General features: G+C 54.0%; 1 protein-coding gene across 1 annotated transcript in view; it reads left to right on the forward strand.

The window, feature by feature from the left end:
- Positions 1–835: 835 nt before the first annotated feature.
- The window catches only part of LOC131664518 (roundabout homolog 2-like), a 254,071-nt gene continuing 230,622 nt past the window's right edge, over positions 836–24,284 (forward strand). The window contains exon 1 of the mRNA XM_058935691.1: positions 836–1,585. Within this exon, the coding sequence (XP_058791674.1) occupies positions 1,522–1,585 (64 nt within the window). The 5' untranslated portion in view covers positions 836–1,521. The remainder of the gene's footprint in view (positions 1,586–24,284) is intronic.

Consider the following 24,284-nt stretch of genomic DNA (forward strand, 5'->3'; position numbering starts at 1 on the left):
ATCCCTTATCCGAGACGCCAAAGTAAATTTCACTCGCACACGAAACATTTTCAATTTACGCTTGTCGGGTGTACCTGTACGTTTTAGCGAAATTAACGCTTGAAAAGCAGCTAGTTGCCAGTGGCAAGAGGACTCGGAGTGCCGGTGTCGGCGAGGAGCGTCGCATCCATGACAATGTCAATGACTGGATTAGGCTATCAACGGAAACATCGAACTCTACGATATCCGTGCAAGAGCTTGGTTAAATATCGGTAGCCGCGGCGCTGCGCGCGTTGAGCGCGTTGCACACGTGGCGCACGTGTTGGACAAGTGTGAGAAACCTGGAAGAGCGTCCATTTATTACACCTCTAACGGCGACACGCGGCGAAGCGCATCTTATATTCCAAGAGGTTTGGAGAGAGCGCGGGAGCAGCCGCGGTCGTAAAATCGGGCAGACTGCCGCCGGCTGTCCGCGGCCACGCGGACACGCGGACACGGCGCACCGCCACGAGCCAAGGAAAACTGACAAACTGAAAAACTTGGCTGGGAGATGCGCCCGAAAAGCGAGCGGCTCGGGAGGACGAGTTCTGCCGGCCGCCGCGTCCTTTTCCCGAGCTACGCCGGGTATTATGTCCCGTCGCGTTATTTGGCCGAGAGCGCGCACCTACGCGCTACAGCTGCTCTGCGCCTCTCTCGGGTCTCGGGCGAAAAAGGGATGGCGCGCGCACGCGGCAGGCAGAGCGAGCAGGGCCGGCGGCCGCTGCCGAGCGGCGGCGGAAAGCGGCGAGCGATGCCGAGGCGGCGCGTGGCGCCGAGGCGGAATCTCTGCCGCGGCAGTCGCGACACGGCCGCCGCGTCGAACGTATCTCGGGGGATGTGCGTTGCGCTGCTCTCTGCCAAGCACTTTCGGCACGCTCAGCTCTCGATCTGTCGGCTATATCACTGCCCGGATTTTCTCGAGCTTTAGCCGATATCGAACGGATGTTCTCTCGATCGATTTCGCCAACGACGAATGCCAAGCTCGGATTTCACCAAGATACATCAGTGCGTTCAGTGTTTGTGTGATCAGCGCGACATCAGGTTGCGCACTGTGAATTTTTGGAAAAAGTGCGTTGTCGAGTTATCGTAGCACTGACGAGTCGTCACTGCTCAGTCGGGAAGTGTCGCCGCTGCTAATCAACGCCGTCGGCGAGGGCATATACACGGAAAAACGTCGCATAAACAAAAGACGAGAGGACTGTGTATTTTGGGCGACGGATATGGAGACGGGCCCCAGCGTGACAGCAGCACGCGGCGTCGGCCGGGCAACCGTAGCGCTCGTGCAGCCACTCTTGTAAATCCAACGACGACGTTAGCAGCGGCAAACTACTCTAGATCCAAATAAATAGAAAAAGCCACGGCGTATACGGCAGAGGGGCATCGCCGACAAAATAGTGTGTGCATGTGCGTGACCTCGTTGATAATATGCTAAATGCGTGTTGCTGCCGGCTGTGATAAGCAAACGATTTGGTCAAAGTGTTACTCGGGATAATATCTACAAATATGTCGTGCCGCCTGGAGCTGCTGATCCTGCTGTTGCTGACGGCCGGCGCGTCCGTCGTTGAAGGTAAGCTGCCTTCTTTCTGAGAGACCTCTCTCTTGTCGCTTTTGATCCGGATGCTCGCGCACGTACATCTACCAGTGCTGAATGGTTGGCTGGTGTGAATGTTGGGTTTGGTGGGTAAACGATGAGCTTTTGAAAAAGCGCCCGTGAAAACCCGGTGAAGAGCGGCACTCGAGCTCCCGCCGCGGGAGTTATCAAAGCCTTCTCGGATGTAATTCGTGAATAGCCGGAGGCTCGCTTTTGAAATTGTTTTTAAAAGTTCCGAGAGTGCGGTGCACTCGTTATTTTTCAGCGGACAAATATGGCTGTCCGCCGCGAGCGGGGACGGAAGCATTTTCGACGCGTAACGCCGAAGCTAGAAAAAAGAATGCAAAGAACGAGCGGCGTGCGATGAACGTCAATTAGCCAAACCTAAACATTTCGCGGACTCGCAGGCGGCACGCGGTGGCGGGACAAAAGAAGTGCAGTGTGTGTGTGTGTGTGTGTGTGTGTGTGTGTGTGTGTGTGTGTGTGTGTGTAAATTCCACGAGTTCGTAATACGTCGAGATGGTCACGACGAGGTTGGCACTCGGTCGGTCTATTATATGATCCCGCCGTGAGAAATTTCACGGCAAAGCGCCGTGATGCAGTTTTCTCTCCCTCTTATTCCTATTCGCCGGCTGCATTGCCATATCGCCCGACGGCTGCGAAAAGGACTCTGGCCTCTTCTCTCGACAAAAGGAGAAAATTGTTTTCCACGGACTTGCACGCGCTTTGTGTCTTCTCGTGGTTGAAAAGAGCTGCTCCCGGAAAGTGCAAAGGGAGAGGCCTCCTTGGAGATGTTAATTTTCCACCGGCAAGTTTATTCGATTAACGAGAACCGTGGCTGCTTTTCAAGTTTTGTGCCGTTGCAGCAGAGCTTTCCCGACGTCGACGCCTTTTCACTATCTAATTCGAGAGAGAGAGAGAGAGAGGGAGAGGGACAAACGATCAACTTTCCAACTTGGTCATAATAGAACTGTAAAAGGCTGGAGCGACGCAGCGTTCGGGACGGAGATAAGTTTTGCCCAAGATCCTTTGAAAATAATCGCGCTAAATAACTGTCCATTCATGCGAATCCATTATCGCGACATCGAGCAAGTTTTGCCTTCGATCGGTTTTCGCGTGGAAGAGTAACGCGAATCGCGGCATGCGTAAACGATCGAGAGCCGACGTGAAATATTAACGCTGACGAAGCTCGCCGAGGCAAAGTAAAGTCTCGAGGAACGCGCGTTTAATTACTTGGAAAGGTTTCCCAAAAGTTTGGCCGTTCGCTCGGCAGCCGCTCTCTTTTATACGTCGAGTTGATTTCTTTCATTGTGGAAAAGTCGATTCGGGCGAAGAAAAACGGTAGATCGAAGGTAGCGCAAAGCGCAAAGAGATTAAGAGATTGCTTTCGGAATTTCCAAGTCCGGCGTGCTCGCGAGCTAGAAAGAGCCCGGCAGAGTGCAACGATCGAGACGTCGCGGTAGATTAGCGTCGTTCAGCTTGCGTGTTCGTCTAAAATTTATACCCGCTCGATCGGCTGGTAGGTAGGAAAGGAAAGAAGGAAAGGATGGGATAGGATAGGGTGGGAAAGGTAGGAGCCCCGAACTTTGGTCGCGCGTCGAACCTTCGCTCCTTAACTCAGTCTGATTTAAGGTTGCGCTTGCTGGTGTTTACCAAACTTTCTCGCTTCGCGAAATGCGCTTGTCAAATTTAATCGATCCTCCGCGCCCAAAGTACAGCTGACCCAAAGTCGAGCTTTCGATGGCGACTCGTGCAAAAGAACGGCGCTTCATTTCCGACGCTCGCTGCGCGCGACGAGGACGAGGAAGCGGGAAGGAAAAAGAAAGGCGGCGAAACGAAGGGCAAGCGACTGATTATCGGTAACGACGCGCAGTAGTGGTGCAGCGTCGAGGTGACAATGGAAATCTCATTGAGAATCGAGCGAGCGCAACGAGCGAATGGACTTATAGCCGTCGCTAAGTGTAAATGCTGTATTTATCGCCGCGATCGGGACTATAATAGAAGCGGGTTGTAGGAAGCTCGGGCGCGTTGTATAAATATCCGCGTACACGTGCGCGGGTAGGGTGTACCGCGAGTGCAGCGGCAAGCTGCGCATCCGAGAGAGCGAAACGGAGACGTACGGCCGTACAGCCGTGGAATTATTAATTGAACGGCATAGAGTGCACGTACGAATAGTTTGTAGCACGTGTAAGCCGCTAAAGATAGCCTGGCCGACGGCCGGCACGACTGACGTGTACGTCCGCGCGCAGGCCCGGCCACGCCGCCGGTCATTTGTGGAAAAGACAACGCCCTGCGTGTATGTCATGTGCCTAATCGATTATTCCCTTGCCGCGTTGCGCGCGCGGGCGCTTTATTATTCAGCGGGCAATTGCTGGCTTCGGTGCGCGGCGCGAAGCGTCGAGATGCGGCCGTTGGAGATCGGCCGACGGAAATAACGCGCCTCGCGTTTTCCGCAAGCGAGCGCGCAAGTTAATATTTCGCTTTGAGCTTGCGAAAGAGAGCGCACACCTCCAAAGAGCCTCGAACGAAGCGAGCGGTAGGGCGCCGCCGCGCGCTCAAATTTGCGACTTGGAAAAAGTTTGTCGAGCTCGCGTTGTCGAGTAAACAAGCGCGCTCAAAGAACTGGGTCTCATTCGCGGAGAAGCTGCACGGCAAGGCGTTGCGCCAGCGCGCGAGATAGCGATAGCGGCATAATTGATTGCTGCCTGCAGTGCTCGTCTCGGCTGGTCCGTCTGTCAGCCAGTTTTATCGCCATGACTGATACAGCTCGCCAGCCTCGGCCTGCGCGAATCATCGCGATCGGATCGTTAATTAGTATTGACCCTATTTTTGTCTCTTTGTTACCAGCGGCCACGATCGACGCGAAATTATTTTCGCCTTCGCTCGCTGCAATCTCTCTCTCGACGCAATATCAATCATAGGAGGGAGTCCGCGCGACGTACGGAACAATATGGTCCATCTCGCTTTCTCTCTCTTTGGAAAAATTATAAATTAGACAGCTTTATTGTATCCGCAACGGATGCATCATCGGCTTTTTACTCCGGCTGATTTAACGCTTGTTTTCAGCGAGCGCGATCTATCGCACGAGATGAATTTTCAATTTAGCAATAAGTTCAGAGTCAATCATCCTCGCGAGACGTGAAAAATGCGCTCTTGGCGGAAATAATGGCGTGCTTTTAAAATCGCTCGTAGAAACTAATATTAGCTTTTAAAATTGCACGAGCTACTAAAGAAGAAGCAATTCCGCGGACGTAAAGATTAATCGTTCGGCCAGCAGACACGTCTCTTTCATTTCCCAGAACACTCGCGGCAGTGGCCGCCCGCATATATCCGATTTTCGCATTCGCATCCGCAGTCGATGCGATTTTTTCTTTTCCGTGCCTAGTCCCCCCCTCCACCCCCTTTTTTTCCCGGGACGCCCGTGCGTAAATGTAGTTCCGACGGCGAGGATTTTTTCTTTCTTTCTTTATTTTTCATCGCCAGCCTCCCACGACGGCAAGTGTCGTGCGGTATGAGTTTGTTTTTTCTTTCTTTTTAATCCGCGAAGCAGTTGGAAAACTACTTTGCAAAGATTTGGCCGACTGTCAATTCGCGGAACGAGGAAATCGATACTTCCAATTTAAATATGTAAAGTACAGTCGTCTGACGAAAGACCGACTCGGCATTGCCGTCGCTTGCTTTCTTTCTCTTTCTTTTTCTTCGGCGCACACACACGCTTCCCCGTCGCCCGTCGCGCGTTGCTCTATCAATTTAACTTAGCCGCATTCTCTCTCTCTCTCTCTCTCTCTCTGCAGCCGTATGGATAGAATAGTAGCTTGACCTGTCGAACAGTCGATCAACTTTTTTCTTTGCGCCACTGACGCGAACCTATTACTCTATATTTAACGCGTATGTGGGAAGCTGGCTGTCATTCCCAGTCGTTTCATTTGCACAACAGTTACAAATGACAAAGATGTACAAGTATAGACTACGTCGACAGTTGCGGCTGCTTGGTGCCGGCTAAGCGAAACGATAATGAGCTCAAAGTTGAAGTGTCGCAGAGGTTTTTTGCAAGTAACTGCGCGTGCGCGTTTCAAGTTAATGTACAGGGGACGAAGACGAAGAGTCGTTCGGTGTGCACGCAACTGAAAGACAGCGCACTAAGTCCGGGCTAACGAGATGAAGCGAGAGGGCTGCACGTATATAGAAAACACGCGTGTACCGCCGAGCGAATAACAATACACGTGCCCGTAGCCTCGGAGCCAGCTCTCCTCGATATTTTCCTTTTGGCTCCCCCTATGTAGACTCTCCGCGCATACATCAGATATGCGCAGGCTCGTTACACTCGCACGAATTGGCATGAATTAGCGAACGAAGCAATTAACGCGTTCGTTCGCTTCTTGTCCCCTTGGACGTATCTGTCGATCGAATTCCGTGATCGAATGCGCGAGACAGTTTGTTGGCTGCAGTGCGCAGCTCGCGCTCGCTTGATTGAGTGCATCATGCGACAAGCCTAATGACCGGCTATTAAATAAGTCACTGTCGCCTGACAATGTCTATTTGCAACGAGCGCTGAACAGACGTCAGCGCGCTCTTTTGACGCTCGAATGACACGCGGCTACGTACGCAATTCATATCTGCAATAAAGTTGAGATGACACGCCGGGTATGCGCTCTCGATCGTCAATTCTAGGATACAAACGTGCCTTCATAAAAATTGCAGGCGCGACGACGGGGCTAGGTGACGAGAGTTCGTAGGTGGCAGCCTGTAGGTCTCCGTCGTAATTTTTATCGCGATGAAAGGCCAGTCGCTGTCTGTCATGGTTGCAGCGCGACGAAAAACACTCGCCGCAAACGAGGTGTCGCAGCCACACGGTACGGCGAACGTATACGTCGCTCGCTCGTCTCGACCTCGTAGCCCGCGTGTCTGGATATTGTCGTTCTCCATCGGCGTAGCGTTGACAGTCAGCCTCGTTACGGGATTCCGTGAATACTATCTTCTCCTTCTCCTCGCGGCAGCTTCTCACCGCTATATAGATTCGCGAACGCCAGCTGACGACGCCGAGGAAAAAGCCAAGCCAACTTGGAAAAAGATGTCGCAAACTTTGCGCGCCTTACAATTACCTCGTCCGTAAATGGTGCTTACCCTAGAAGACTAGGCGCCGACATTTTCCCAATGAATCGTGTTTTTTCATTGATCTATCGCCAGTTACATCACACGACTCCCGACGCGCGCGACGCTCGCATTACTAAACAAACGCAAGGTATCCACTGGCACGCTTACGTGACTCAGCTGGAAGCGCGCCGCGCAAAAACTGCCTTAAATAGAGGCTCCACGGGAATTTTTCCCTCTCGCGCTCGCTTCATTGGCGCGCGACGATTAGTTCTATTTTTATGAGAACATGCACGAGAATGATAGTGTTGCTGCTACAGAGCGCGTGGCGACAACACTGACACGCGCTAAGAATATAAATCGCTGCGGACGCCGCTGACAAGTCAAAGTGCTCATCGTAATAAATGCACTCTATGAGCGCAACGAGAGAGTAAAAATTCCAAATAATAAAATAGATTTACCGAATTCATCGAATATAGCGTCGATCGTCGAGCCGAACGCTCTGTTCGGGCTCGAGCGTCGAGATCCAAATCATAGTTTGTGGTGGTTGAATTGAAGGTCGCCGGACCGAGCGCAAAGTTGAAGGAGTCGCGGCACAGCGACGTCATGCGCGCGGACAAGTGGCGATCGCGGCCCGCGGGATTTATGCACGTCGATCGATCCATCGGGAACGCTTCGCACGCCATTAACTTCGTAATCGCCGTAGCGGAATGCGCGCGCACTTTGGACGGACTCTCACTCTCTCTCTCTCTCTCTCTCTCTCTCTCTCTCTCTCTCTCTCTCTCTCTCTCTCTCTCTCTCTCTCTCTCTCTCTATTTCACGCGTTTCCCCGCAACGAAATTGCGCGCCAGCAGCCCTTTTGGGACCATGCACGCTGCCCCGGGCTGGCTCGCTCTCTTTTTCACAGTGAATGTGCGATTGGCACTGTAAAGGGACAGCTCGTTATTGTCCAGCCCTCGCGCTCGCTGTCCTTTTTTGCCTTTCAACTCGCAAGAGAGGAGTCGATCGATCGGTGCTGGCGCGACCGCAACCCGCGAATCCAGTAGCGGACGTATTCGACGAGCCCAGCCATCGGAGGCCGTCGATAATTCATTGCGTAACAGTTATTCTGGTATGCGCCCTGTTATTTGTTGTGGATTATGAGGCAGTTATTGGTTCGTCAATATTTGTGCAGTATTTGTGCAGGAGCACCGCTCGTCCGAGCGCGCGCTTCACATAGCCGCCCTGCCGATCGCTTGACCTTTCAAGATCATCGTTCGTCTCGAAGATCGTCGCTTCCCGAGAGTAACAAGTACCACGTACAAGGAAGGCTGTCACGGAAATTGAGCGGGTCTCGTACATCCGGCCAGTCTAAAAAATAATAAACACTAATAACACGGCATCTTCATAGGCCTAAACGAGATGGCGCGTGTGCGCAAAAGACGAAGATCAAGTAGCGCGCGGCGGCGGCAGCAGCAGGCGTCAACGCTCGCGTCCATTAAACAAACATCATTAGGCAAGAAGCTTCCTCTCGGCCGAAAGCGCATAGCTTTCTCGGCGGCAGTGGCGGCTTCTCGCTTTTTGGCCCGATCGCCTTCGAGCTGCTGGCTGCCGGCATTATCGGGCCGACGGCTCTAAGCCGTGGGAGGCTCGATAAGCAACTCCCGTCGTCGTTCGTCTCTCTCAGTCGCGCGACGCGGCGAGTTTCCAAACTCCCGAGACGGCGGCGGCGGCGGCGGCGGCGGCGGCGGCGGCGGCGGGTCAAGCTCACCCCGCCTCCGACAAAGTTCCGTGAGGACGATCAACACTCGTGGACAGTTACAACGCCGCTACCGCTGCTGCACCGGCCGATCATCCGAGGACTTTCAAACTAAACTGTCGACTTATTTTGGTTTTCCATCGCAGATTTTCTCACCCGTCGTCGCCGTGGTTGCTGTTGCTATTTTCTTTATAAGCTTTTACCAATACTTTCGGACAATGTTACGTTCTTGAGAGCTCGGTCGATAGTCTGATGATAACCGCGTATTGCTTTTCTGCTCCTTCCATTCAACCGCAGTTTAGCACTATCTTTTCCAAAAGTACGAAATCCACGAGAAAAGACAACAAGAATCGACCTAGAAAATAAGACCGTGTGTACGAGAGAGAGAGAGAGAGAGACAGAGAGAAGACAGTCGGTAAAAAAGAATATGAGCAAGTAGGCGCTTTTAAAAGGCAACAAAGCCGCTCGTAAATCTCGAGAGAGCGAAAAGGAACTTCAAAGGAAGCACAAACGCTGGACAAAACCTTTTTGAGATAGCGCGCGCGTGCACAGCAAGAGAGCGAGAGAGACCGAAGTCTGCCTGCGCGTTAAAAACCGCACAGTGTGTCGGGCATTAGCACGCGTGCGTGCGCCGCTTCGTCGCCGCCGTCGTCGTCATCGTCATCGTCGCCGTCGCGCAAAAGTAGCCCTTCGAAGGAACTCAAATCCGAATATCGAGCCGAAAAGGGAGACGCGCGTGCGCGCGCTCGCGCACGAGAGAGGAAGCGAGGAGGAGGCTACTCGCGGCACTGGTTTCACGGCAAATATTTGCCAGGCGGAGACCGACGACGACTCGTTTGGTCGCGCGCGCGTACAGGCGCACATCCGTGAACGCCTCACGGAAAAGCGCTGTTTGCTTTCATAATACAAGATTCGGCGGCTGCCTGCGCTCCCCGTCAATAATTAATACACCGTCTCTCGAACTGACTTGTTTCTTTCCTCTCGCCGGCGGCCTTCTCACGCTCTGGCGTGTGTTTATCGATGGCCGGTGCACTGCGTACACAACGCCAGGAAAGCGTCGTTTCGAGTAATTTGCAAGGCCGAAAAGCGGCGCGAAGCAGGCAGGGCGATGCGATCGCGGGCGCGCTGTCGTCGCTGCACAGCCGTCCAGTAGCGCCCGGCCGTCACATTCTCGCAAGTTGGCCGTGCAGCAACCGCTTCGTGGCGAAAGCAAACGCTCTCCACCTGTGCGCCATCGTGTGTGTGCGCCGCTGCGTCAAACTCTCTCTCTCTCTCTCAACTTTTGCACGAGCATCGCGTTTTCTCGCGGCCGATTATCGGACCCCTTTCCTGTCGCGTTTCGTTTGCAACTTTGTCAGTCGCCGCAGCTGACGTTGCCGTCCTTTGAGCGTGTATAATTTCCGCCCTACTGTGTCGTTAGTGCGACTCTCTAAACTTTACTCGACGGAAAAGCAAATTTAAGCCAGCCAATTTTGCCTGCTCGGTGCAGAATGCGAAGGGAGTCGAGTCACGGAAAAGTGGTTGCGCTCGTCGAAGAAGAAAACGGGGACTCTTTTCTTTCTCGCTCTTGCCTTGGCGAGAAAGAAACTGACGGTTCGGGGACTATGGTAGACGTTCCGGGCGCCGCTGTAGCAAAAAGCAACTTACTCTGGCGGTGCTAGCTGCTGTATTGGCCTACTTCGGGGAGGGTAGAGTACATCAAGTCAGCCTAGACAACTCTCTCGCTCTCTTTCGTAAGTCGAGGCAAAGAGAAAAAGATGGAAAAAAAAAAGAAAAATCGCTAGCTATGTAGCTTGAAATTCTAATGTTCTTCCGACTGCGACGGAGCTGCAGCAGCCTGCACCTCTCGTATCGGGTTTCGTGCTGCTGCTGCTGCTGCTGCTGCTGCAGCAGCCGGAAATGCATAGACCAAAAGTTGGGCGTGCAATAATGCCTCCACCGCGGGCTCGTGTTTGTATGCCGTCTCTTGTTTTCTTGCTTGCGCTTCAATGCGAATTTCAAGCCGACGACTGATTTGTGTGGCTATATTTTCGGGAGGAAAAGGCAAGCAAGCGCATTGTATCGCCAAACGGGAGAGAGAAGTTTACACGGTGAGCTCGAAAATACGAGAATGGTTCTAAAATTAGTCCCGAAAGGAAAGGAGAAAAAATCATGCAAATTTTTTGCAGCTCTCACAGCGAAGACTGCCGATTAGGCGCCATTAGAGACTAGGCGCTCGGTCGTATTTCAGCCTCGGATGAACCTCTCGCTTGTGTGTGCGTGCGTGCGCGCGCGTGCGAGATGGAACCACGTTGCCACACGAGCCGTGATTATAACGCGAGGCTCGTAGGATATAATAATTGCATTGCGCCTCTTTAATACTGCGATAATTACAATCTAGGAGCGGGCAACAGTTATTTATTTATGTTAAATTACGGAGGTAATATCTCTAATGGAATCTCACTATACGTACGCGATATTCGTACCTGCGCGTACGACGCTGGCAACGTTAATTCGTACTTTCTTGCGTAGCCCTAGCTGTGCACGGTACACGTGAAGTTTGGCCGCAATCATGCGTTGGAAATATTCAGCGGCGTGGGAGTTTGGCGCGCAGCGCGCGACTACGGGTCATCTCGGCGCAGTGAATGCGACACACGGTCAAGCGAGTCGGGTCCATGCTGAATTGTCTATTTACATAATGTCAGCGTAATTAAGATGCGAGCGCTGCTGCTGCTGTTGCTCCTGCTGCTGCTGCCGTACGATCTAGTTGGCTGGCGTTTCTGCGAGGCAAATTATACTAATTAAGCTCGCAGCAACTTGGAGCTTCTTTACATTGAAACGGTCGTGCGCCGCGGCGCTGCTGAATGACTTTGAATCAAATGAAAATTGAAATTTAAATGTCGAATTTGCTAGCGGGATTCCGTACTTTGCAATTTTAGCCGAGACCAAGGCGACGACTACGGCGGCACGGCTCGCCCGAACGAATAATTCTAGAGCAGGAAATTCAATTGGGAGCGAGCGCGTGCATGCCGTAGCAGCCGAGTCAAAGCGAAATTCGGAAGACGACCAGCTCGTTATCCGGCGCGCTAAACTAAGAGTGTATCGGCTCGAGTTGCGCCGGCTGTAATAACGAGGAAAACGCGAAAGAGAAAGAAGAGGAATGTGCTCGTAAAACCGAGCGAGAGCACGGCAATCAATAGCCGGCTGGAGGAGCATCGTTTCAATCGAGCTTCGCAGTGCGCGCGGATTGACTCGTTGAGGCGTTCGAAAAACCCGCTGATTTATGACGAGCCCTGCGCTCCCCCGTCTGGATGCACGCACTTTTACGAGGTCTGCGATTTCGGGCCGCGGCGCCGGCCGGCCACGCGCACAGCCGACCGACACCGAGCGAGAGAAAGCAGCCCGTGGCAAAGGGGGACGACGGCAGCGGTGCGCGCGACTCGAAACTATCCCACGCTTGTCCGCACAGCAGCGGCGCCGCCGAGAGATACCGGGGCCGCAAGCGCACGCTCACCGTCGGCGCGTACAATTTTACATTTTGCGCGACGCACAACGCCGCGCGCGCGGGGCACCGTTCGATCGATACTTCCGCCTTCAATCACGGCTCCCACAGGGACTCCATTGTTTCGATTCGAAAACGAAGCGAGGCTCGCGTGGAAGGCACCGTGCCGGCGACTAACCTCCGAGCCAGATGAAGATAAAAGGTGAAAAGAGAGGCCGGCGTATCTCCGAGGAAAGGGAGTCGAGCCGCAGCAGCAGCAGCAGCGGCGGCGGCGGCGGCGGCGGCGGCGGCGGCGGCGGCGGCGGCGGCGAGCTGGGATATTAATGGCGCGCTCACGTTGGACCGTTTGCACCGGCCGCGACATTTTAATCTTTGTCAGAGCCGCGAAGCGTGCGCCGCGAAGGACAGTAGCAAGACCTCTCCCTCGCTCCTGCCGGATTATTAATATGCACATTAGCGAGCAAATCAATCGTGCCGCGATAGTTTTGCAGTCTGCCTGGCGACGCTGACGCGTCGCCTCGTCACGCCGGCCAAGTGTTATCTTCGCGCGTGCACTCCCATGTGCACTTCGCTCGAGCGCACGGTATAAATAACATTTTTCACCGTTATTCGATCGCGAACAGAGATGACTGTTCGCTTCTAGCCTTGGAGCTTGGGCTGCCGGCCAAACAAGAATGCAGATGTAATCCGGATTCGCTCGCAGCTCCGTTTAATTAGTGTCGTCTTGATTTACAAAGCATTCCAGGCCGTTTAAATGCCATCGTCGGCGGCTCTCTGTTGCTCTCTCGCCTCGTGCGCCCCCAAATAGAGCAGCCTCGTATAATGAGTTTATTATGTCGGCGCACAACAAGCATCGAAAGCCGCGCAGGGGAGTGCGCAGCCCGTCGTCGATTATTATTTCAGCGGAGTGTGGAATATCAAATGAAAGGCACGAAAAACGCTTGCTTCGAAAACATCCGGCACTTCCGCGACGCTAGTAACCGGAGACGCAGAGTCTATCGGCGTATATCTGTGTCTCGTCCGCGCGACAGACCTCGCCGTCGCATCGCCATCAAGTTGATTGCGACGACACGGCGCAGCGACGTGCGCCGCCAGCGTCCGAGTCCGCAGCGATAATTGGGTACAAGCGCCGACGTCTCCCTGCTCGCTCCGGAATAACAGCTGCGCGCGCGCGTCCACCTATGTCTCTCGCGTCTACTTTATTTGCGTCGCGCAAACATTTGTGCAACTACTCGGGGCTATTAATGCGCGCGCAGCGGATAGCCCGCGAGAGAGCCGATCGATTCCGCGCCGATAACGTCCTTTTGATCGTCCTCGATCGACCAGCCGCACCTGACAAATCAAACAATTTGCCTCGCGTTATTTAATCCCCCCGTCGCGCGATCCGTCATATCGCCAACTCTGCTTTGGCAGTCGCGCGCTGCGAATAAAAATTACTTGGCGCGCCGCCCAGTAATCAGTCGGTTAACGCGCGCATGCGCTACGACTAAAGAAGCGCGACGCCGCGTGCGTGCGACGACAAAACGGAAAGTCGAAAATAGAGAGGGGGATACAGTCTCTCTCGCCTCCTCCTCCTCCTCCTCCTCCCACTTCCGTCGTCACGGGGAAAAAGCATTAATTCGCGCTGGTTGTATGCACTTTCGGTCGAGCTCTCGAAACATCGTCTCTTGAAAGTGCATTATCCGCGGCGTTCGGCGATCGTCCACTTTTCACGCGCGACGCTCCAACGTTCACACGGGGAAATTGTTCGCACAAGGTGTTTTCGTCGCAAAAACACGAAAACACCTTGTACGGCAGGAAATCCACTCGGGTACTTCTCGTGTTCGATCGATAAGGCGTTCGTTATCTAGCGCCCGCCAGCGCCGCACGCCGCTGCTCCGACTCGCTTATCCTTCCACGCTCCGCGGCTTTTCTTTTGTCTCGCAATCAGCGGGCGAACACCCCGATAGCAGCTTCGATCGCGCAGCCTGATTACTGTTTTGTCACTCCGTAGCGCGATGGTTTCGATTAGCCTGCGGCGCGAAGGCGAACCAAGCAAAAAAGCGAAACGCGAGGAATCGATCGACCGTCTTGCCCGACAGGAATAAACCGACGAATATACGTTTGGGCGCCGTTAATAGAGACAGTATCAATCCCCAAGAGAGGAAATTAGTGACGAATCTTATTCTTGCGGGATCAGACCAGATGAAAATATATATCCAGGGTGCAAATGCGATTTTTATTAGTGCACTATGATCCGGTGCGTGTGCCTAAGGGATACGGGCTGTCGTGCGGTTGCGGGAAAATCAGTTGTATATATCGAAGGGCTAGAGGGAGAGAAGTGAGCTCTGCTTTGACGTACGCGATCCCCATGAATAACACACACGTATACGCACAAGTCGGTGCAGTTTCACGGCAAAGCCCCGGGATTGCCGGGCAACGACGACCCCTTGACGCTTGCAGCGCTAATGCAGACAATGCGCCGTTCGCCTAGAAAGACATGGGAGCGGCGTCTCGATAAATTAGCGGCCTCACACCCCCTGCAAACGGCGGCTCAAAGGAGCAGCAAGCCCTAATTCAATCTTCGCTCTTTCACTATCATAAACCGGCCGCGCTCGCTCGTTCCACGCATTATTTCGCCACCGAGGCTCTATTCACTGCGTATGCCGTCATCACGAGGCAAATTGATCGTGTGCTCTTGTCGAAACTGACCCCTCCCCCGCCGCTTTCTTCTCCTTCTAGCACTGTCAATGGGGGCTTTGTGGATTTTTTAACTCGAGAGCTTATGCTCCGCTTCGGTCTACCTACGAGATATTTTCAGCTCAGGCGCGCTTAAAGGTTAAGGAAAAGTTATGTTTAGATATATCGCATGAGGGTTCCTCTAATAAAGCTTTTCAATTCCATTTCGTCTTCGTTCCTTCCGAAGAAAGAGAGAAAAAAAGAAAAGCCGATTACAGTTCCAGCAATCAATCTTCGTTGGTTGGATCGAATAAAAAAGAGAAGAGAATCGAAACAGTTAATTTAATCAACAGAGATAAACGTGAAAGTTGCTACGAGAGAGAAAAGCTGTTTTAGACCAATACGTCATTTCAATTAATCAACTCCGCACGCGGTTTTCATTTTTTTCCGTTGCTTTCGCAACTTTATCAGGTGACAGATTTGGCATTCCTCGCAGCCAATTGCTAATCGACTTGGCTTCCAATAAACGTTCATTATGATGAAAAATGATTTGCAAACATCGATGGAAAATATCTCGGCGCGGGGACGCGTGCGCGCGATAGTTGTCGAGCGATCAATCCTTCAACGGCGCATTGCCATAATTAGCAGGGCGCGCGTTTTATAAACCCTCGCAGAAATGCCCGTGCACGCGGCCGTGGCTCTGAAATGATGGAGCACGCGCGAGCACTCGAGTTGGCTTTCATCCTCGGCGTGGCGCGTAGGCGTTAACGCGCGACTCGAGTAGTTTGCGCGCTCGCGACTTACTTAGGCCGATCAAAGCGCCTGCAGCCTGTGGGCGCACAGGCACCACACTTCTGGGAAAATGCTCGGCGTATAGAGCGCGCGCCGCGTGGATCCTTCGACGGGCTGGACACTGGTGTATCGCGTGTCCATATGTCGGCCATATGCCAGGCTGCCGGCCGCGCGCGCCGCTCGTATTATGGCGTGCGCCGCGCCGAATTACATTGCGTTAATTGAATGCGCCTGGTAAACTGCCAAGTAAGAGACTGCAATCGAGCAGCAGTTTCCATTTGGAGTGGCGTCGATGGCGTGCTCCCTCGCTCGCTCCGCTTTTTCCGCTTTTTCCGCTTTTTCCGCTTTTTCCGCGCGCTTTCGGCGCTCTCTCGATTAATATGCCGGCGGACGCGGGCCAGGCCGCGCGTTATTAATCGCCGCTCGCGCTCGAGTGCGAGGCCAATTTTAATGGACTTTTTACAATTCCACGCCAATCCAGTGAATCATCGTGTTTCATTCGGCTCGATTGCGAAAGCACCGAGTCATCGATCGGCCGGCGCCGAGGACGCCGAGGACGCCTCTCGCAGGAATCGGTCGCGGCCTGGCCGGAAAAGTACGAGCGGCGATACGCGCGCCCGATCGTGCCGATGCCGATATCTAGATTCTCGATTGGCACGAGAGACGGGCGGGCGCAGCTGGCCCCGAGCGAAGAGAAACGAGCTACTCGGCGCGCCGGCGAAATCCACGCAGCCGACACGGCCGATACTCCAAATATAACTCTGAGCTAGCGCGCGGCACTTCACCTCGGTCTGTCGACGACTCGCCGCTCGCTCGCCCAAAGATAGAAGAGGAGCCGCGCGCGAAAAAAACGACGCGCCAGCGAGGAAGATCGCGTCCGCTCGCCCCGTCGAGCAGAAAAATCGACGAGAGATCCCCGAATAAAAGCCCGTGGGGAGAGAGGCCCCGCGGATCTACACGGGCGACAACGCAAAGTCGCCCGACAAAAGATGGACGAGCAAGCAGAAGTCATCCACCTATGCGGCAGAGCGACCGGTGCAGGATGTATAGAGAGAGCGAACGACCAAACGCACAAAAGGAAGGAACGGCTCCGCGCCCTTTTCCCTGGCCAGCGAAAACCCAGAGAAAAACAGAGCAGACCGAGCGCTCCACTTATTTATCGTCGGTTTTCGAGGACAGACAACGCTAGTGCGCCTCGGTCGCCTATCGCGACAACTTCATTATACAGAGCGCGTCTCCGCTGAGAAACGAGGCCTCCGGACCTTCGGCCTTTTTCTATCGTCTCTCTTCCTCTTCCCGATTTTCCATGCTGCAACGCGTGAAAAATCCCCTTTGATCTTCGACCCCTCGATGTCTCTGCCACGACGCGGACTCGGTTTCACGGTCCCATTAGCACACGCCAATTGGCAGCTGCCGTCACGCCAGCTCTGCCGGACAACTTTGCTGAACCATCCGCACTGGCTCCAGATCGATTGTTCGGAAATCGCGCGGGGAAAGGTGCGAGCGAGCGCTAGTCTCCGTGGCGCTCGTTTGTCGAGTCGAGGTGCAGCTCTTTCGGCTCCAAGACCACATCCGAACGCTTCCCTTTGGCCGTGCGTAAAGACATCTCTGTTTCTCTCGGTTTGTCGAGCAAAAAGTAAAGAGAAGCAGCTAATCTAAAGTGCTCGTTAATTTCGAAAATTGTTCAATAAACCATTCAAGAGATTATTTTCGCTGACGTGGTTTAATCAAGCGGCGCATAAAAAATGATATAACTGCTGGCGTAGCTTGGCGTATGCGTGTACAGCAGCAGCGGGGTATATACGAGGGAAAGAGAAAAAAACAAGAAGCAGGAGGAGCTCGTAAGTAATAGCGGCAGCAGCAGCTGAGAAAGCGGCTTCTGCCGATAAGTGCCTTATCGAGAGACAGAGAGAGAGAGAGAGAGAGAGAGAGAGAGAGAGAGAGAGCTGCTGGCGGCATATTAAGGCAATTGGCTTGAAATTCAGCAAAAGGGGTCCATTACAGAGACGCAGCGCGGCCTTGTTTGCCTCCTTTGCGGGAAAAAGGCTGCTGCAGAATTGAATGCGTCGGTGACTGGCTGCTGCTCTCCTCGGCAATTTATCGCCACTAAAGATTATCCAGCGCGCGTATGTGTTTGCGCGCTCGTGTAATTTCAATGAGGGCGCGCGCGATTCGTTAATCTAAATGTAGTTTTTGCGCTAGGCGCGGCTCTCAAAAGGCAGCCGCGCGCCCCTCGGCGTTGCACCAGCGCCGCAGCGTCGATGCCCGATACATCATCCGCCGTATCAGCCGAATTCGGGCGCGCGCACGTTGAGCTCGATCGATTAATCAGCTGCGCTAGCTCGCGCGCACTCGTTAGCCTTGTCACTCGCGTCGATTTCCACGGGCGCGCGGCTCGATCGCACCGCGGCTAGCGCCTGCTCGCCACCTGCTAAAAATTGTTAACGATAACGTCGCGCCGCTTATCTGTCTCTCGCCCCGACACAAAGACAGCGCTCTGAAAAGTTGCTAGCGCCGCAGCTTGTCCGGCCCGCTTGCGTATAATCAGCACGTCCCGATCGATCACAATCAAATAATGTCGCTGAGAAATTCTAATTGGACACCGCTTTTCCTGCCACATCGCACGCCTGCACAACTTTTCGCAATCTCGTTTGCTTAATCGCCGCGACTACTATTTACAACTGCTTCGTCATTCAACGATCGAGTCATCGTGAGCTTTCCAGTCCCGCGCCACCAGCCTCAGGATATATTATTAATTTCTGTGTGGCGCGCGCCAGAGGTCCGCGCTCTAGCGGACGAGACAAGCGATTACGAGAGCTTTCAACATAGAAGCTACAAAGAATCGTCAATTCTTCGCGGAAAGCCCGCTCGCTCGAGCATTATCTATTCGGATGACGAGAAGAATCGTCGCCAATCGAGGTTGCCGTTGTTTCTTAATACTTGCAATTTGGTTGAAAGCAAAGGCGAAACCCCGTACGATAAGCTTATTAAACCGAACGTTAATTGATCGTTGATTATCATAACAGTCGCGACTAAAACCGAGGCACGATAACGTAATAAGATTGCAAGTAATAAAACCGTCTAAAGATAAGCTTCATCTCAGCCTAATTGAATCATAAAGTCCTGGATCAATTTGGATCATTCATAAATATGAAGAGGCAGAGATTCCGTGGGCTATAGTGCCGCTTCGATTTGTTGTGTTGCTTGGTCATGCTCGACGCGTACAGTCGACCGATCGAGGAAAAGCGACAGGTAGCGAATAAAAATGCCCCTGGAGAGGCGCGCAGCGGCGGCGATTTTCGCGCGCAGTTTTTAATTAAAACCGATAAATCGAGTTTTATGTAACTCTCGTTCCTTGTTGTTACCTTTTTTCGTTGTCCGGCGCTCGCGGACCTCTCCCCTTAATGACTCCAATCACTCGGACGCACGGCCCATGATATACGCCGCGCAGATGTCGCTCGATAAATCAGCGGCTCGCGCGCGCGACCGGAGAGGAGAGCGGCAGAGCGTTCCGCCGGTATGCAAATATCCCGCGAGCTCCGCCGCCGCCGCCGCCGCCGCCACCGCCGCCACCACTACCGTCACCACAACCACAGCCGTTCGATCTCTCGGACGACGTTCCGGGCTCTTCCTTCCTTCGCTCGTCGTCTTCGTCTACGCCTTTTACCTTTTACGGAGACGCGCGTTGCAGTCTCACTTGCTTGTCCCCTCAAAAACGAAAAAATATATAAAACAGACATCCAGCTTGTTCAAGGAATGACGGAGTTTGATTTTCATTAGATTAGCGTTATCATGGTACTTGCGAAGATTACGGGTGATCGCGTCGAGGAAGGAGCAAAGAAGAAAGTTTTTCATTTCAACGTGGCGTCGTGGCACTTAGTGCGTATCACAGGTGTTTCCTCTCTCGTCTATAACTAATTCCCAGCAGCTCCTCCTTCAACGCGGGTCGTTTTTCGTAGCTCGTCGCTTATTAGACTTCATAATAGCCGTTGGCATTGCTGTCGTTGCCTCTGCTCGCTAGAACGCTGGCACGCGCGTTTGATCTTTGCTCTTATTGCCGATATCTTCGTCCGCAACACTAACGACCGGCTGTTACGCGCATTAACGACTCCTCTTCTCTCGCTCGCGTCTTGCTATTTTTCTCTGGCTCTCGCGCGCTAGGAATCCCAATTTGCTTGCCGACGCTTGGCAAAAAACGTTGGCGCGGCCGAACGGTTATGCATTTCCTTAAGCTCCCGTTGCGCGCAGAGAGAAGGCGCACGCAGCTGCGGAGTCGCGCGCTATCGAGGAGAGAAATCGCCGGCTGGCGCTGGAGGCAAGGCTTCTTTTTCGAAGAGAGATCGGAGGCGGGAGGAGGAGATCGACGACGACGATTGCCTCCGCGCCGCCGGTCCGTAAAGACTCAATACGTTAGAGATCCCCCAGCCGAGCGTTCGAGTTTGGCGAATCGACGGGAACGCAGTTATTAAATCGTCCCGCGTGAGCGCGAGTGGGATCTCCGCGGCGTTTACTATTGGCCATCGGTCAGGATGACGTGTCCGCGGATACTAAACGCCGGCGATAATCTGGATGCAGCGTGTAACAGCCACTCCCTGCGGGACGCTCGAAGGCGCTACGCTCGCGTCGTTTGTCCATTTAACAATGTAACCTGCGCCGCGTTAGAGCGCACGTGGGACGATACGCGCGGCCCGGCGCACTCGTCGTTTTGCCCGGACATTGTCGCGTATCTCTCGGCGCGGCGAACCGTACGGCACGGCTCTTTGTCCGGCCAAGTGCGCGCGCAAAGATGATGGTCATTTTTGACAAGAAACTTGAATCTTCATTTGCTCGTCGCTCGTTTACACGTACAAACACGCGGCGTCCATTAATTTTAATTACGCACTAGTAGTCAGCTGCTGTCGCTGTCTTGGCATAATGCTCAGGGCGCCGTGTTCTGCGTTCCACGCGAATTCCTCCTTCGCGTAGGCTGCTGCACGGCCAGCTATAGGTATTTACGGCCTCGACTTGCCAAACTCAAGCCCGCGTATGACTCGCAGTTAATACCAGGCTGCTGCTTGCCGCGTTGGTCGTCGGCCGCATGCCGCGAGCCTCTTTCGTCTTCGTTATTCCCCATTAGCTCGGGGAGGAGGCATGCGCGCCGCTTGAATATTTCACGGGCGCGCGTACCGCGTTTTTGCCCGCCAGCTCGTGTTTTCACGGTCGCTGCCCCCCCGCCCCCGCCCCCGCCCCCGCCTTCATTATTACGCGGTGCTTGACATTGCTGCAGTTGCGTACGGCCGAGTCAAGCGGTGGCCTCAACGACGTTGTTGCCGAATGCGGCCCGGCGACTGCGTACAATATTCAGCGCGCCCCTGCGAGCTCCTTGGCGCGCTTAATCATTCACGGGTTTCGTAAAATCGCAGGAAGTTGGCGGGCGCGGATGCATATCCGAGGACCTCGCTTGCCGGCAATTTCCTATCCTCCCTCGCGCGCGCACGCGCGGTCTGGCTAATTAGGCGCAAGACTTTAACGCGCCGGCACTTTATCGAGCTCTCGCGAGCGCGCGGAGTGCGTGCATTGTCTTACGCGCACCACCGGTTTCCCATCCCCCGTCCCGGCCGTGAATTTAATCAACGTAATTTTCCAGCCACGCCTTCGGTACCTGCCGCCGCCGCCACCGCCGCCGCCGCCGCCGCCGCCGCCGCCGCCACGACACAGTCTGCGGGGACTACTCGAGATATCGCAGCGCCTCCGTCGTCGTGAGCTAATATACGAGGGATGAGTGGTGCCAGAGCGCGCCTGCTTTAGTATCGAGGAGGGAGACACGCCGTATACTCCTGCGCGCGCCGTCTCCTCGTAGATTCGGCGAGATTAGAGAAGGGAAAGCGAGAGCTTCGGAGTGCTCCTCCTCGAGCGAATGAACTCGGGCTTGCGGATGGAAAAGACCTGCCGTCTATATAAACTTATTTTCCGAGGGCTGTTACTCCCTGATTGGCTTCTGCAATCAACTGTATATGTGGCTTATTTGCCCTGCGCCAACGTTCTTTTGTCGTCTTCCGTGTAATCGAATTCAATGAACGTGCATTATACAGGTGAAGCGGTTAATTAAATGCAAGAGACTGTTGCAACGCTAACGAATGCAGCAGGATAAAGACGAGAGTAATTCAAAACAATTTTGATCGCACTTGGTAGAAACGAGGTAGAACAGTTGAACGTTGCATATTAATAGAGACGCCGGGAGCAGGGTGGTGAAATCCCCTCTCAGAGCGAATTAATTATCCTCATTTGCAAGCTTCAGTCGTTGCAAGCGCGAGCGCCATTGCAGCTTCCTCGCTGTCCGAGCCACCTTCCGAATCGCGTACAAACTTTCTCTCGATTAATTCGCTCCCTTGCGGGAGAAGAGATGACAGTCGGTAAACAATAATGGGGCAGCAACGCGAACGAGTGGTGAAAACGCGCGAGCGACGTGTCCGTCGACGTGACAGCGCATCGCGAGACAGTCGTCGTCAGTAGGGCGCTTCTGTCAAGGCGACCTACATGGCCCGCATTCGAGTAGATTCTTAACACATTCACGTAGGACGCGCGTGCGCCGCGCTCGAGAGTGAGTGCCCAACAAAAAGAAACTGGACCCGCTCGCGAACGCGACAGAGACGAAGGAGGAGCCGCTGCACGGTATAGGAAAAGGAGAAGAAGAAGAAGAAGAAGAAGTGGCATGTCGCAGACGCACGCGGCCTAATAGCTCTCCGTCCGTGTCTACCTCGAGTCACTTCCGGCTTTTCGATTCTCCTAAACGGCTCGGACTCGCTCGGCCTGAGGGAGCGTGCGTTTCGCGATCGATTTGCATTGCGACAGCCAGAAAGTGGCCCGCAACAGCGGCATGAAAGAGAGAGAGAGAGAGAGAGAGAGAGAGAGAGAGAGAGAGAGAGAGAGAGAGAGAGAGAGAGCGAGAGCGAGGCCACCAGAAATGACGGCGTTTATTTAGATTGTTCGGGCCGCGCGTCGACGAAATTGGCCTGCAACGCGTTTTCTATCTTTCCCTCTGCGCGTCCATCTTTCACGCTGTCTTTCGTCGCCGATGCTGCCGCTCGGTGTCTGCGTAGCCTGCGCGAGCGCTGTACAGGGAAAGGGACTGCTCCCAGACCTTTCGTTCGTTAATTTTGTTCGAGCAAGATAGCAATCTGCGAGAGATGCGCTCTCGCTTTGGATTATTTAATTTGCTCGGCAAGACTCGATATTAAAGAACGGCATATTTATTGCTGGAAAATTCTATTCACTCGTCTTTTCTTTGTCTTGCAATGATTCTTTCATCGCGCTCGCAAGCGTAAAGAATGAAACTGCTAATGCCTTTCTCGCGCTTCGCTGCAGCAGATATTTTCCATTTTTAACGACGTTTCGCAAATCGCCCAGGTATTCCACTTATTGCATCACCTCTTACAATTCAACTTCCTTAATATCTTGAAGCAGATATTAAATATTTGAGATATTCTCCCTCTCTCGCAACGAAAATTGCACGGCGGACTGCTCAAGAAAAATACCGGTCTCTCTTTCCGAATCACGAACGACTAAAAATTTACACGGACCCTTTGTTTCTGTTGCAGGTGAGTTTCCCACTTGAACAATCAAGCGGTTCTGCGCCGGTGGTAAGTAAAGCATCGAGAGCCTGCGCACGTAGTCGCGCGTGCAATAAAATTTGTAGCTCGGGTAGCTCCGAAATGCAGGCTAATCTGTGGAGCCATAAGAGGACGGACAACGAAAAAGCGAGTGCAATTAAGAGATAACGCGTAGGCCGCGCGCGGGAAAAGCGTGCATGTGTAGGTAGCCGGAAAATCCGACTAACTGGCATTAAGGCTGCCGCGGTGCACTTTCGGATTTCGATGTAAACTAAGCAGCAGCCTCCGCAGCCGTACGACTCGCGGATTAGCGCGCTTCCATTGGGCCGCTGTATCGTGCCGCGGCGCGCTCTCAGGGCCTATTCAGTTTCCTCGGGCCGGCCTGCATTCAGGCTCGTTTGGCTTTGCCTTAGCGATCGAGGCACACGTAACGAGGATTTAATTAGCGCGGACGGGCTAATTCGAGCAACGAGCCGCCGCGGCGCTTCGGCCGAGAGATTGACGTAAAGGTGACGAGTGGCTATTTCGGAGGAGGGACGAGCGACTCGTCTCGCGGGCGTATTTATAAACGAGCGCGCAGGAGAGCCTTCGCCGCTCGTTTTTCGAGCGGCGCATCGCTCGCTGCAGCGAAACCCAGGATGTTTACTCAGCGCAAGTGAGACGCGCGCCGCACTCGGCCTCTCCTCGGCTAATCCGAATTCGAGAGGCAACTGACCTCAACCTTCGACTGCAGCAGCCGAGAGCTCGCTCGACGCGGCGGTATAAATACGATGCGTCGCCGCAGCGACGTGACTAACGCGCCAGCCCGGGGATGCGCTGCGATTACGAGAAACGGAAGCTGCCGGGGCGCCTAGCGCGCGACCCTCTCTCGCGCGCTGTCCGCATCAAAGGGCGTCGCGGATCGACGCGCGCGCGGATCGGAGCGCCGAGGACGAGGCTCGCGGCCGCGCGCTCTCCCGGCCTGCGAGTCATTTGGCAAACGGCGCTTCCGATCGGCGCGCACTCGCCGTCGTGGCGCCTGCGAGGCGCAGCCAGGTGGTGGGAATGCAATAAACCAACGAGACGAGAGCGTCTGCAGCGTTTGCTCGGTTTTGCGGGATCCGCGGCAGCGAGCGGAGGAACTTTTGGCTCGGGCCGCTGCGAGGCAGCCGGCGGTGCACGGCGGTGCACGGTCGCGGGATGGCCGGAGTGCAGCAGCGGCGAGCTGATGATGCCGCGCGGCTTGAGTAAACAGGCTTGTTTGCTCGATGGTCGCGAGCCTCCGCGTACGCGTACGTGTTTGCCTTTTGTTATCGGCTATTTTCATCTGGCTAAAGGATTTTCATC

Source organism: Phymastichus coffea, unplaced genomic scaffold (assembly GCF_024137745.1).
Source record: "Phymastichus coffea isolate CEN01 unplaced genomic scaffold, Cenicafe_Pcof_1.1 PCOF00003, whole genome shotgun sequence".
NCBI lineage: Eukaryota > Metazoa > Arthropoda > Insecta > Hymenoptera > Eulophidae > Phymastichus > Phymastichus coffea.